The 14,688-nt window shown below is 42.6% G+C and overlaps 3 protein-coding genes across 3 annotated transcripts; 1 reads left to right on the top strand and 2 right to left on the bottom strand.

Moving 5' to 3' along the window:
- Positions 1-2,808: 2,808 nt before the first annotated feature.
- LOC120359987 lies at positions 2,809-3,512 on the bottom strand. The gene has a single exon (XM_039459487.1). It carries the CDS (start codon positions 3,393-3,395, stop codon positions 2,865-2,867), a length of 531 nt encoding a protein of 176 aa, XP_039315421.1. The 5' UTR covers positions 3,396-3,512; the 3' UTR covers positions 2,809-2,864.
- On the bottom strand, positions 3,466-4,878 carry LOC120359986. Its single transcript, XM_039459486.1, has 2 exons — positions 3,568-4,878; positions 3,466-3,511 (listed from the first exon to the last, which is right to left on the bottom strand). The coding sequence occupies exons 1-2, from the start codon at positions 4,851-4,853 to the stop codon at positions 3,466-3,468; spliced, it is 1,332 nt and encodes a 443-aa protein (XP_039315420.1). The 5' UTR covers positions 4,854-4,878.
- A 4,294-nt stretch (positions 4,879-9,172) lies between these two features.
- LOC105198944 lies at positions 9,173-14,446 on the top strand. The gene is made up of 2 exons (XM_039459488.1): positions 9,173-10,510; positions 10,844-14,446. Exons 1-2 carry the CDS (start codon positions 9,173-9,175, stop codon positions 14,444-14,446), a joined length of 4,941 nt encoding a protein of 1,646 aa, XP_039315422.1.
- The last annotated feature ends 242 nt before the right edge of the window (positions 14,447-14,688 follow it).

Here is a 14,688-nt window from a genome sequence, read left to right on the forward strand (position 1 = left end):
TTCGTTTGCAATTCGCGCTGGGATCTTCAATAGTAATGTTTCTGATGCAGATCAACACTTGTTCGACGCTTTTTAACGTAAAACACGTGAGATATCGCATAGATAACGATTCATTTGCAATTCGTGGTGGGAAATTCAATAGTTACGTTTCTGATGCAGATCAACCCTTGTTTGAAGCATTTTAACGTAAAACACGTGAGATATCGCATAGATAGCGATTCGTTTGCAATTCGCGCTGGGAACTTCAATAGTTAAGTTTCTGATGAAGATCCACGCTTGTTCGACGCATTTTAACGTAAAACACGTGAGTTATCGCATAGATAAAGATTCATTTGCAATTCGCGCAGGGAACTTCAATAGTTTCGTTTCTGATGCAGATCCACGCTAGTTTGACGCTTCTTAACGTAAAACACGTAAGATATCGCATAGATAACGATTTATTTGCAATTTGTGCTTGGAACTTCAATAGTTATGTTTCTGATGCAGATCAACGTTTGTTCGACGCTTTTTAACGTAAAATAAGTGAGATAACGCATAGATAACGATTCATTTGCAATTCGCGCTGGGAACTTCAATAGTTTCGTTTCTGATGCGGATCAACGCTTGTTTGACGCTTTTTAACGTAAAACACGTGAGATATCGCATAGATAACGATTCATTTGCAATTCGTGGTGGGAAATTCAATAGTTACGTTTCTGATGCAGATCAACCCTTGTTTGAAGCATTTTAACGTAAAACACGTGAGATATCGCATAGATAGCGATTCGTTTGCAATTCGCGCTGGGAACTTCAATAGTTAAGTTTCTGATGAATATCCACGCTTGTTCGACGCATTTTAACGTAAAACACGTGAGTTATCGCATAGATAAAGATTCATTTGCAATTCGCGCAGGGAACTTCAATAGTTTCGTTTCTGATGCAGATCCACGCTTGTTTGACGCTTCTTAACGTAAAACACGTAAGATAACGATTTATTTGCAATTTGTGCTTGGAACTTCAATAGTTATGTTTCTGATGCAGATCAACGTTTGTTCGACGCTTTTTAACGTAAAATAAGTGAGATAACGCATAGATAACGATTCATTTGCAATTCGCGCTGGGAACTTCAATAGTTTCGTTTCTGATGCGGATCAACGCTTGATTGTGTTATGTCGCGGGGCCTCTTTCAATCAAATAAGGAGAGAAAAGGTCGCGATAAGAGGTTTTAATAATAATTGATTAGGATAATTACTCCTCGCGCGGTCCGGGGCACGTCACTAACTCGGATATCGTGATAATATAGGCTTCTCCGTCGAGGTGAGGGTCCTCACCCGTCGTGCATAGACGGCGCACGAATTGAACTAGAGCTCCGCGGCAAGTTAAACACCGTGTCGCGGGACGGGAGCGGGGAATAATGATATTGCAATTAGTGCACTGCTCAATCGCAGCGTCGCCGATTCTAGTATAATGATTCCCGACGAGATCGTATAACCGCGCGCGTGGGGGTACTCCCAAAAAACATTCGCCGCAGAGTATGTGGTGATTAAATATGTGGCGGAAATATTCAGACGAGCAACACAAGACGGTGTCGAGCCACGGAAAATAATCTGATTCAGATAAGAGGGAGTGATAGTACGAATCCTCGGGCGCAGAGCTCATGCCAATTTGTTTTATTATGAGCACTGGGTTGATATTATATTCATGCACGCTGAAAAATATCTCGGATGGGATAATAGGAAGTTTCGGTTTGAACAGGCTAAGAAAGCGAGGGTGACTCAAGTGTTTGCCTGACCCTCCAGGGGAGTCGGGTTACAAAGACACTTGTGCTCGAAGTGAGCCCAACGGTCGATCTTGGCGCCGGACTGTCGCGCGTGGGTTGGAATAATTGTAACCGACGCGGTTGCTATGCAAAGTTTTCGTTACAGGAGATTCATATTTATTTAAGCAATACTTACCTTTCTGCTTGCTGAGCTGCATCAATGGTAAATGGGGCAGCACGGGTGCGACTCTGCTCTCTGCCTGTGATACCAGCTCTGATTGACCAACGGATGGCGTGATGCGTTGATGGGAACGACGTCGATGATATACTCGTGGCTAATGCTTTTGTTGTTAAATATATTTAAACAATTGAATTTATTTGGTCAGCGAAACGATGGATCGAGTTAGGGAATGAATTTGTTAATTAACACAATGAGACACTGCTTTTATGTATAAGGTAAACAATATTTATTAATAATCGTTGAGATTAAACTAATACAACACCTTAAACTGTTTTACAACTATTTATTATAATATTTGCGATGAGTAGTTACTTAGCTAGACTCTTTGCGCGAGTCGGATATAGGAATGTTAAACAATTGATTTGGAGTTAGAAAAGATTTAGTGAATGCGCGGAGAGACTCCTAAGAGTCGACCGAACGCGACGACGCGGGAACTAGAACTACTCCGCCTAGCAACGGCGGATTGACGCTTGACTTGGTATCGTGCGGGTGGGGGTTCCCCACCATGTCGCCCGGTGGCGCGCGCTACTCTTGCGGTAAGCGCGGGTGTGGTAGTGGTAACAACTAGTACGCTTGGTGGTAACCATTAATGGTAACCTATGTCGGTAAGGCTTAGATGGTAACTTATGGTAATTGCTTAGATGGTAACGATGGGTTTTACCTTAAATGGTAACTTATGGTAGTAATACCTTTTAGTGGTTACAATGGTAGAGTTATTGGTTAATACTTATGAGACTAATAAATGTTAGTTACAGTGCTTATGAGGCTAATCGAAAATAAATGTTGGGAGTGAAACACAGTGAAACACGTTGGGGATATAACATGGGGATATAACACCCCCCCCCTTATAATAAAATGTTGGCGTATGCTAACATTTTTGAACTCTTAAACTATTTCCACTTCACGTTGACTGTCTTTCACGTATCTGCGGAGTTCGGAATAAGTGTATGTAGGATTGGTGTTGGTTTCACTTCTCACTCTTTCGCACGTTGTCACGGGTTTAGGGGGGCGGTCTTCTGTCGACGAAGGGGTTTGGGGCGGGGCATCTTCGGGTGCTGATGGTCCATCCTTTGGTTCTCGTCCGATATGTATCAGCAGTTGGGTCACCGAGCTCCACACTGCACCCAGCAGGTGCATGCTCCAGCCGTATATGGAATGTAATGCATAGCCATGGATCAGGGTATCAATCACAAGTTTTACCACCCGTATGATGATAAAGATAGCGAGCACTCCAGCGCTCGCCGATCCGAATGTTACAAAGCCTTTCCAGGCCTTTGCTCCAGCGGACTCGGCTATCTTGTTGAGCGAGTCCTCGTCCAGAAGGTTGAGCATCGAGATGCTGCCTGATGGAATGGTTTCGCCCAGTGCTCCTCGGGCGATTGTGTTTAACATCGACGGTTTCTCTACCGGAAACATTATATGGGAGCGGAGTCGCTCCAGGTCGTCATTGTTATAAATGCCGCTCGTTGCTAGTGACGCAGGACTGCTATAGTGCCACTTGGGGTGTGTTAGCGGCTGGATGATTGGCGGTGCTAAAACCTCAATTGGCTTAGGCGTAAGCCGGAACCAGCTTCCGTGGATTTTGTACATGGCTGGTAGTAGATCGCTGCAGTCTTTTATAGTTCCGGTCTTGGCAAGTATTCTCGAACGTGGAAGTAGAAAAAGCGAGGCGTTACGGTGTGAGACGGGTAGTTCGTTATAACAATGGTCAGTCTGACGAATCTTGCATTCCACAGGGACGCATCTCACTATATGTATAACTTCACCGTTGGTCACTGCGGTGTATCCGGGCTCTCTCATTATCCGGAATGCCATTTCATCTGGTGCTACACTAGCCAGAGTTAGTGCATTTTGCAGTATTTGTCTTTCCAGTGCGCACTTTTGTTCCATAATGTCCCTGTATAGCTGAGTGAGTTGTGTCTTGATATGTTTTTCTACGTAGACAAACTTCGAGTTCACGTAGAGGAAAATATCCAGATTGTCAACGGCAATTTTTCCTCTTGTCCGAAAGGTCCGTCCTTTTGTGGTTTCTAGAATACATAGCTTTGGATGTTCCGTTTGCGTAAGTTTGTATCCACAAACGTCGAATTCTGATGTTTTGGTGAGTGCGAATGTGGTCTCCTGAGTCGTTACGGTATATATAGTTGGTGTAGATTGGTTGACTTTTGGTTTTAGCTTCGTGGCAAGGCCCTCGTATATTATGTCATACTGGTCGAAGTGACAATGGTCAACTGGTAGTGGTGACCAATACGTTTCTGCACCTTCGACGTCTATGCAATAGCCATGTGACAATTTACATTGTGCCCCTGATGGCATTATGGCTTGCCCGGTGGATCGTTTGACTTGTACTTCGAAGGTTTTTAGGGTGATCCTTAATAGTGCTTGGACCACGACATTTTTCCAGGTTCCGTATCCGTCTGTGTACTGGGCGCCTTCACATGACGCTTCCGTAGTAGCCGATCCGGCTAGAGTTACGGTTCTCAGATTGGTTGCGTTCTTTACTATTCCGTCGACCATGGCGTCGCCCATGCGAAATGAGCCGGATTCGTGTAGTCTTCTGCATGCGTTCTCTCCGATTTCTTGCAGGTATTCCCGTCTACCGTTGTGTACTATTGAAGCGTGTGAATGCATTCCACAGTAGGTAATTGTCCGGTCCACTTCCACTCTGCATTGTATAGCTGGGGTTCGGTCGAAGTCCGATAATTGCATCAGCTGGATGTAGGTTTCTTCTTGTTCCGGTTCAATGTCGTTGGTGTCACACTCTCCTACGTCAAGGAGCGATATCGTGGTTACGTTGAAACCCTCTCCTCCGCAGTCGTAGCCGATGAGGCATGAGACGAAGGGTAGAGTTGCCAGAATCAACAGAAGGGACATGTTTATTCGCTGTCGTCTGTTGTGGAACTGTCGGCTGCGTCGCCCAGTGACCGTGCGTGTAGATCTTCGAGAGGTTGAAGGGAAGTAGGGGCTTTCTTTAACTTATCCGCGTGCACTGTTTTGGTTATCCTATCGCTTAGTTTTATCTTAATGTTATTGTTATTTAATATTTCGATTATCTCGTGGGGGCCAGTATATTGATCCCCTAGTTTATGGGTGGGCTCTTTCAACAGATATGCCCTATCGCCGACTTTAAAACTACATGGGTTCGCTTTCTTATCATAATAACGCTTGGCTCTGATTTTCGCCCGCTCGAGGTTACCGCGCGCTGTTTCCTGAGCGTTTCTAATCTTATTGTACAGGGCGGTAAGATAATCGGCATAGCTCTCGTTTGATATGTCCTCTGGCAGTGTTTCACACGCTGGTGTCCGCGCGACTTTACCAAAGACGAGTTCGTGCGGGGTATATTGCGTACCCTCGTGCACGCTCGTATTATAAGAGAAGCATGCCAACTTAAGGTGACTGCTCCAATCATTTTTATTCGATATAACCTGTTTTAGGTACTCCCAAAGGACATGATGGGAGCGTTCGACAGAGCCATTTGCTTGTGGTCTATATGCCGTTGTGTTATATCTGGAGATCTTGAAACGTTTAGCGATTGCCTTCATCAGACTGTTTAGGAAATGTGACCCCTGGTCGGTCAAAAGTGCCTTAGGGGCGCCATAGATACTTATGAACTCATTGACAAAGGCATCCGCCACGTCTATCGCGCCAGCACTCTTCAGTGGAATTGCCAGTGAGTATTTAGTCAAAAGATCTTGGATTGTCAGTATATATGACTTGTCGTCATGCGACACGGGGAGAGGCCCCATGATATCCATTGAGATTTTATCGAAGGCAGCGTCCGGTGTGTCTGTTAGCACCATCGGCTGCTTCGTTTTTCTTCGGACTAATTTTTTAAGCTGGCAATTCCGGCAGTGCTGGATGTACGTTTGGATATCCGTTTTCATTCGGGGCCAGTAATATTTCTCGCGTATTCTGCGGTATGTTTTTGCTATGCCCTTGTGGCCTCCGATAGCCGACGCGTGGTTTTCGTGTAGTATTATTTCTCTTGCCTCCCGGGAGGGTATTATTATTTCGTTTCGGCAGACTGTTATCGTGACGCCCGTATTATCTAGCGTATCGTTGATGTATTTGCGTACACTCTCCCACGGTACGCTGCCGACGTCTCCGTTACAGAGGGATAACGTTTGGAGATCGAGTTCTCTAACTACATCCAGGAGCGAGTGGATAGCCTCGCGGAGTATTTCTCTTTCCGTTACGTTTGAGGCCCGGTCTTTTATTACCAGGGTGATTATGTTTTTCCCTTTGTAAGGGGTCGGTCGGGCTCGAGCTAGGGTGCCGTCCCTTATTCGTGGTAATATCCCGGCTTTAGCTAGAGCCTGTGCTCCTTTATCGCATGGTTCGCCTGTCTTGGTTACGAACACGACCAGATTATCTTTTCGCATTGAGAGATTATCGCGTGTAGCATTGAATTTGATGCGGTTCTCGGGATTAAAAACGTACGGCTCATTGGGTGTGTCGAAAATATCGTCGTCACTACTGCTATTGCTTTCGCTATCGGTTTCGTTATCAGAAGAGAGGTCGGAGTCGAGTCTCGCGGCGTCTGGGAACGCTTCGATTTGTTTACTTGGGCCTGAAGTGCCGCTTGGGATAGTTTCGACGGTATCATGACGCAATAAAATATCGCCTGGGGTATCGTTAAATTTGACACGTTTATCTGTGCCGGGTATCTTGAGCGTTTCGCCTGTATCGCTGTCGTGTTTACCCGCGCAGGTTTCGGTTTCGCTGGACATAGGTTCGGTGTCGCGTATCGCGCCGGATGTTATTCTATCGGGTGTTTGTGGCGGTCCCGCCGCGTCATCGTACGCGCTTGGAATTTCTCCAGCGGTGCGTGGGGTGGGTGGATCGAATATGTCGTCATCCTCGCTCGAGGTGTTTGTCGTCAACGGAAATACACGTGTGGCGTTGAGTGACGTGACTCTTGGGGGTTCGATAGGATTACGGGATAAAGCGTCGGCATTACAATTTATTTTTCCCGCCTTATATGTAACCTTATAGTCATACTCAGCGAGTTTGAGTCGCCAACGGATTAATCTAGATGTCGGATCTTTTACGGAATGGAGCCACTCTAGTGGCTTGTGATCGGTTAATATGGTAAATTTATTGCCATATAGATATGGTCTGAAATGATTTGTACAATATACGATCGCTAGGGACTCTTTCTCTATAGTCGAATAATTCTGTTCCGCGTCGTTTAAAAGTCTCGACGCGTATGCTATAGGTTTATCCTTTCCGACTTCGCCTTGGCTTAATATACCGCCTATAGCATAACCGGATGCGTCCGTGGTTAAGAGGAATGGTTGTGTGAAATCGGGATGTTGTAGTAACGGCTCTGTACACAGTTGGTTTCTAAGTTCTATAAATGCGTTTTCCTGAGGTTCCCGCCAGACGAACGGCACGTCTTTCTTAAGTAAGGTTGTGAGGGGTTTAGCTGTGTTCGAAAAATTGTTAATGAAACGCCGGTAGTACCCGGCTAACCCCAAGAATTGTTTTACGTTTTTTGCATTTTTCGGTCGCGGGAAGTTTTTCACGGCCTCGATTTTGCCAGGGTCTGGTTTGACTCCAGCTTCCCCTATCACGTGCCCTAAGTAAGTGACCTCTTTCCTAAGGAACTCGCATTTATCGGGCTGGAGTTTTAAATTTGCTGCGCGTAGCCTCTCAGCCAATTTATTAAATTTATGTGCATGCTCCTTTAGGCTGCTTGAGTAAATTACAATGTCGTCAAGGTAAACGAAAAGTTCTATGCCTTGCAGGCCGCTTAGGATTTTGTCCATCAGCCGCTGAAAGGTAGCCGGGGCGTTCTTGAGCCCAAACGGCATTCGTTTGAACTCGTAATGGCCATACGGGGTTGAAAAGGCGGTTTTGTTAGCGTCGTTTGTGGCCATGGGGATCTGATGGAAGCCTGATGCAAGATCGAATACGCTAAAGTATTTGGCGCTGCCTAGTTGGTCGAGTATATCCGTGATATTGGGGAGAGGATAGGCGTCCCCGAGTGTTTAAAATGTACACGCTTATCGGATAGTCCATGCCGGTAATTGAATGGAGACACTTCACGCGTCTAATCGAGAGAGAGAGAGCCTAAAACAAAAGGATTTCCATGGAGATCGTGGTATCGAGGATAAATAAGTGGGTAGCGATCGGAGAGAGGATTAAGCAGTACAGAAAAAGTAAACGTGTGAGATCGACGCGAGCGTGCACGCTGTATGTGTCTTCGTTTTCTCTAATTTGATCGTAAAGAAAGTGGTTGGATCGTGCCTCACAAGCACATTAGTTATCATATCGTGCCTCACAAGCACATTAGTTATCGTATCGTGCCTCACAAGCACATTAGTCATCGTATCGTGCTTCACAAGCACATATCGAAGCAATTGAGTGGAAATTGTGCCTCACAAGCACAAGGGGACTCGTCTCCTGTCGTCACTTTTCTATTCACAGGTTTATTCATACATAAATACAAAAGGAAACAAGAAGGAAAGCTAAAACCGATGAATAATTTTCCAGACGAACGATTTCTTACAGATTATTAAAAAGGTTGAACCTCTTAAGCATTTTAAATAATTATCTTGTTTATGTATGTTGCTAAGCAACCACGATTTACGCAATACGCCAATTTGTAAGTAATTCATTTCAATACTCTAATTCTTTTATTGAATTTTCACCATTATCGTCGTAACTTATTAAAAGATTTAAGACAAATTTATATATTAGATAAATTTTGAGTGTCCCGAGCCTGCAAAATGTGATTTTCAATTATTACGTTTCTTTTATTTTCACTCCTTCTTTTAATTATAATTAAAAGTATTTTGCTATGTTTAGTGACTTCTGAAAACGATATAATTCTATGTTTTTTCTTGACTAAGATTCGAGCATTATATATTATCAAATATTCATTATTATATTCGTTTATTTCCATCTGTTAATTTAAAACTATATTATTCTTTTGCGAATGTAAGTTTCTATACAACGTCATTAAAATAAGAGTTATAAGTATGTAAAAAATACATCCTTATTAAGTAACAATAAAGTGAATCTCTTTTCTTTTCTGAAACATTAAACTCTGCAATTAAATCATTTTAGTTATTTCAGGAAAGATATCTTCCCATTTTGTTGTTGCTTCTCTATCGTCATAATAAATCAATTTATCTCATTTAACATTTTTGGTCCTTCGAGCCGGATAGACTGAACAATACAACAAAATGAGGCTCAAACATATTGAGAATCACATTGAGCAGCAGCTCGCACTCGCGGAAATTATATCTCACTCTTACGAAAACCTTATTAAAAATGGAACCGAAAGTATAACTCCGCAACGAGTAAAAACACGTCTTTCAATTCTTAAAGAGAATTGGGAACAGTTTTCTTTGGAACATAAAGCTATTAACCTAGCGGTCTCAGAGCTTACAGAATTGGATAAGAATGCTATAAAAGTTAATCCTTATTTTATCAAAAATCTGTTCATCTCAACTCACGAATGTTATTCGGAGTCTATTGAAAAATTAAGTTTATTGCTTGAACCAGATCAAGGAAGTATGCCTAGAACATCGTCTTCTCAATCTATATCGTTAACGTCTTTCATTCCGTCAACCAACACATCTACGTCGACGTCTTCCGCGACGCTTACTTGTCATCACCGGACACGGCTTCCGCGACTAGATTTGCCTAAATTTAATGGTACCCGATCTGATTGGTTAAACTTTAAAGGTTTATTTTGTTCCCTAGTATTAGATAATCCGACTTTAAGTCTAGTTGAAAAACTACAGTATTTAAAATTAAGTCTAATTGGCCCTCCTGCACTCTTGTTGAAAAACACCTCCTTAGTCGCGGAAAATTTTCAAAAAGCCTGGGACTCGCTAGTTGCTTATTATGAAAATACAAGATTATTATTGGATTCTGCTTTACAATCTTTATTCGATATTAAACGCATGACGAAGGAGTCGGCCGGTGAGTTAGAAAAATTGTATACTCATGTGACTCAAATCTATAGAACTTTAGAGACATTACAGAGACCAGTTTCTTATTGGGATGATTTCCTAGTATTTCTCGTTGTACAAAAACTTGATTCCGAATCGTTAAAACTTTGGGAACAACATCTAGGTTCACGGAAGGATCCCCCCACGTGGAAGGAGCTTTACGATTTTCTTGTTGCCCGCTTGCTTACGTTAAAAGCATGCGAGAAAAAACAAACGACGAAAAACGTCTCTTCGCCGGTTCAGAGTTTCTTACGTTCCCACTATCAAGGAAAATCAAAAAACATCACGACTCCCAATGTTAAATGCCCTATTTGTTCTGAGATCCATTATGTAGTGGCCTGTCCCACTTATTCGTTAAAGACTGTCCAACAGCGACTAGCCCTTATTTCTAAGCATAAATTGTGTTTCAACTGTTTGGGATCTCATCGGTCAGCCGAATGTCGTAACGTGAAACGTTGTCGGAAATGTGGTGCTAAACATCACACGTCAATTCATCCAGGAAAATCTCAAGATACCAAGACTATCACACCCGCGTTGAAATCCAAGGACATCGATGTTGTTAAAGTTAGTTCAGATCAACCATAGCGTACGGCGTTACACTCTGCCGTTGAAGGTACCACCAATATTTCTGTTTTATTAGCAACGGCAGTAGTTAAGATTCTTTCTCACAAAGGAGAAAACTTTAATGCAAGAATACTCATCGATCAAGGATCTGAGGTATCCCTTATCACGGAACGACTTGTACAACGACTTAGGTTACCACGGAATCATTCTCGTTTACTTATTATCGGAATTGGAGAAAAACCTAATGCATCTAAAGGTCAAACTTCGTTTACACTAAAACCTTGTTACAACTCAGCCTTTAAATGTACCGTCTCTGCTCATATTCTGCCAAAGATCACTGACTTTATCCCGTCGTTGGTTGTTGAGAATCAGGGTTGGACACATTTAAAAGGATTACAGTTAGCAGATCCAAATTATCTGTCACCAGGTCCAGTAGACATACTAGTAGGAGCAGATACTTATGGAAAAATTATCGACAAAGGTCTTATTAAAGGTCCTTCGGATACTCCCATTGCGCAGCTTACAAAATTTGGATGGATAATTTCAGGACCTTCGCAATCGAATTTGAAAACAGTAAATACACGTGGTTTTCACGTCTTTATCGAGGAAAATCTCTACAATCTTCTCCATCGGTTTTGGGAATTCGAAGAAATTCCGTCAACGAAAGTTTCAACCCTTTCCGCTGAGGAACAAGCGTGTGAAAACCATTTTAAATCTACCCACACTAGAGACAGAGATGGAAGATATATAGTGAGACTGCCCTTTAAATTATCGACTGAAAAACTTGGAGATTCTCAAACGAAAGCTGTTCGACTAATTAAAAGATTATTTAGTCAATTTAAAACTAATAAGGATTATGCATCTGCTTATTCAGAGTTCATTGCGGAATACGAACGTCTAAATCACATGCAACTATGGTCAACACCTGATTCAGACTACTTATCCTATTATCTTCCACACCACGGGGTATGGAGAGAGCAAAGTATCACTACCAAACTACGAGTAGTGTTTAATGCTTCGAGTCCATCTTCTTCGGGATATTCACTTAATGACTTACTTCATACCGGTCCTAAACTACAAACTGATTTGTTTGATGTACTCATATATTTTCGATTATTCCGTTATGTCTTCTCCACTGACATAGAAAAGATGTTTCGTCAAGTGAAGATGCATCCTGATGATTGGAGATTTCAACGTATACTCTGGCTCGATCATATGAATGAACTTCGTACTTACCAACTCACAACAGTCACATATGGATTAGCTTGTGCTCCATATCTAGCATTACGCACTTTACAACAGCTTGCAGAAGACGAAGGTTCACGTTTTCCTCTAGCGATTACATCCTTAACAAAGGGACGTTATGTAGATGACATTTTTGGAGGAGCTGACTCGATTGAGCAAACTAAGGAAATCGTTACTCAACTTAACCAACTTTGCATGGCGGGCGGCTTTAACCTTCAAAAATGGTCAAGCAATCAAGTAGAAGTATTAACCGAGATCCCTGAAAAGAATCGGATTGCACATTTTACGGTTAATATCAAAGATAACGTAGCTGTAAAGACTCTCGGTTTACATTGGATAACAACAACGGATACCTTTCAATTCACCTTTAATCTTTCAATTCCGGACGTTATTACAAAAAGAGTTATTCTATCCAACATTGCTAAGTTATTCGATCCTCTGGGGTTTCTCGCACCTGTAATTATTACTGCAAAGATTTTCATTCAACAGCTCTGGTCAAATAAATTAGGTTGGGATGATCCTTTACCAGAAGCCCTAGCATTAAAGTGGACGAATTTTGTAATGAGTCTCCAAGACACTCCTCGTCTTACGTTCCCAAGATGGATCGGATACATGTCTGATCTAAAAATTGAGTTACACGGATTTTGTGACGCGTCTCAACAAGCAGTGGCAGCGGTTGTTTACATACGAACTGAAAATCAAAATAGAGAAATAAAAACTGCGTTATTATGCTCGAAAACAAAGGTAGCTCCATTGAAGAAGTTGACGATACCTCGATTGGAATTAACAGGAGCTGTGTTACTAACCAAGTTAGTTTCACATGTGTTAAAAGTACTAAATCTAAAAAACGTGCCCCTTCTCCTGTGGACTGATTCCACAATCACCTACACGTGGCTGAATCACCACCCTTATCGTTGGAAGGATTTTGTTCATAATCGAGTCTGTTACGTACAAGAAGTTTTGCCTCAAGCAGTATGGAAGTTTGTCCCAGGAGTTGAGAATCCAGCAGATCTTGCCACACGAGGTTTAACCCCCAACCAACTGTCACAGATGTCGTCATGGTGGACAGGACCACACTGGCTCACTTTATCACCTTCAAGTTGGCCCACGGTAGTTCCATCACATTCTTTCGAAAAAGGGTCCTTGGAAGAAAGACCTACTAAAGTGACCTCAAATACTATCAACACTGTTCACTTGTGGGATCTAATAAACCGATACTCTAGTTTAATGAAATTGTTACGAATCACAGCAGTATGTAAGCGTGCTATATCTTGTTTTAAGAAAAAACCGGATTCGTCTCTGTCAAACCCACTTTCAACTACGGACTTGGAAAACGCGAGGCTATTTTGGGTCAAGCTAATTCAACAATCCTATTTCAGTCAACAAATTAAACTCCTTTCAAGAGGACTTTCGTTGTCCGCATCTGATCCACTCTTAAAATTGACTCCTTTTCTCGATTCTTCAGGACTTCTCAGAGTGGGAGGTCGTCTACAATATTCACTACTACCCTCCTCAACAAAACATCTACTAATCCTACCGAAGGAGTCGCCATTATCAACCCTAATTATCGCCGATGCTCATTCTCGTACTCTACATGGAGGTACGCAACTCACTCTTAATTATATCCGAAATGATTATTGGATAGTAGGCGGAAGAGTTCCTGTACGTGCATTTATTTTCAAATGCGTTAGATGTACTCGTTATAGACAAAAGCGAGCTCAACAGTTAATGGGACAACTCCCTGTGGAAAGAGTTACACCAACTCGCCCATTTCTTCATTCTGGTGTCGATTACGCTGGACCCTTTGTATTGAAAACGTGGAAAGGACGGAATCCTCGCACTTACAAAGCTTATATTGCTTTATTTGTTTGTCATTCTACTTCAGCAGTTCATTTGGAACTAGTTACAGATTACTCTGCCGAAACCTTTATTGCCGCATTCAAAAGATTTACTGCAAGGAGAGGAATATGTTCTACATTATCGAGTGATTGTGGTACGACGTTAAAAGGAGCCGATGCGGAACTGCAAAGACTGTTCATCAAGACCACGCAAGAATCAGAAAAATTAGCGACATTACTGGCGAACGACGGAACTCAATGGAATTTTAACCCCCCCGCAGCACCTCATTTCGGAGGAAAGTGGGAAGCAGGAGTTAAGTCCGTCAAGTACCATCTTCATCGAGTGATCAGAGATACATCTCTTACATATGAGGAATTGTACACACTTCTTACTCAGGTGGAAGCTACAATGAATTCAAGACCTCTTAGCGCACTCTCTGAAGATCCCGAAGATCTTAACGCTTTGACTCCTGGTCATTTTATCATGGGTTGTGCACCATCCTTAATTCCTGAACCATCGCTGGAAACCGTGAAATTGTCACATCTTTCGAGATGGCAACTCATCCGGCAAATGTTGGACAGTTTCTGGACTCGGTGGTCGAAAGAATGTCTCCAACGTTACTACGCACGATACAAATGGAACAAAGTAGTTCCATCCTTGACTGTTGGGAATTTAGTTCTCGTAGTAGATGAACGGTACCCACCAGCAAAATGGCCATTAGGACGCATTATTCAAACTCATGAGGGTAAAGACGGTCTAACTCGAGTTGTCACTGTACGTACTCAGACATCTATTTTAAAGAGGCCTATCGTGAAGGTGTGCCCACTACCGATAGACGTACCCACTCTGTAACGTATCAATTCGTTAAAGTTATTTAACGAAGGCGGGCGGTATGTTTAAAATGTACACGCTTATCGGATAGTCCATGCCGGTAATTGAATGGAGACACTTCACGCGTCTAATCGAGAGAGAGAGAGCCTAAAACAAAAGGATTTCCATGGAGATCGTGGTATCGAGGATAAATAAGTGGGTAGCGATCGGAGAGAGGATTAAGCAGTACAGAAAAAGTAAACGTGTGAGATCGACGCGAGCGT

The sequence above is a fragment of the Solenopsis invicta genome, unplaced genomic scaffold (genome assembly GCF_016802725.1).
Source record: "Solenopsis invicta isolate M01_SB unplaced genomic scaffold, UNIL_Sinv_3.0 scaffold_536, whole genome shotgun sequence".
NCBI classification, from domain to species: domain Eukaryota; kingdom Metazoa; phylum Arthropoda; class Insecta; order Hymenoptera; family Formicidae; genus Solenopsis; species Solenopsis invicta.

Bases quoted from the DNA above. Each gene is read 5' to 3' on its own strand.
- LOC105198944 (XM_039459488.1), top strand. From the start codon at position 9,173: ATGAGGCTCAAACATATTGAGAATCACATTGAGCAGCAGCTCGCACTC. The intron at 10,511-10,843 runs GTTAGTTCAGAT...ATTCTGCCAAAG, and splicing joins AGGACATCGATGTTGTTAAA to ATCACTGACTTTATCCCGTC.
- LOC120359987 (XM_039459487.1), bottom strand. From the start codon at position 3,395: ATGTTTCCGGTAGAGAAACCGTCGATGTTAAACACAATCGCCCGAGGA.
- LOC120359986 (XM_039459486.1), bottom strand. From the start codon at position 4,853: ATGTCCCTTCTGTTGATTCTGGCAACTCTACCCTTCGTCTCATGCCTC. The intron at 3,512-3,567 runs GTACAAAATCCA...TTGAGGTTTTAG, and splicing joins AGCGATCTACTACCAGCCAT to CACCGCCAATCATCCAGCCG.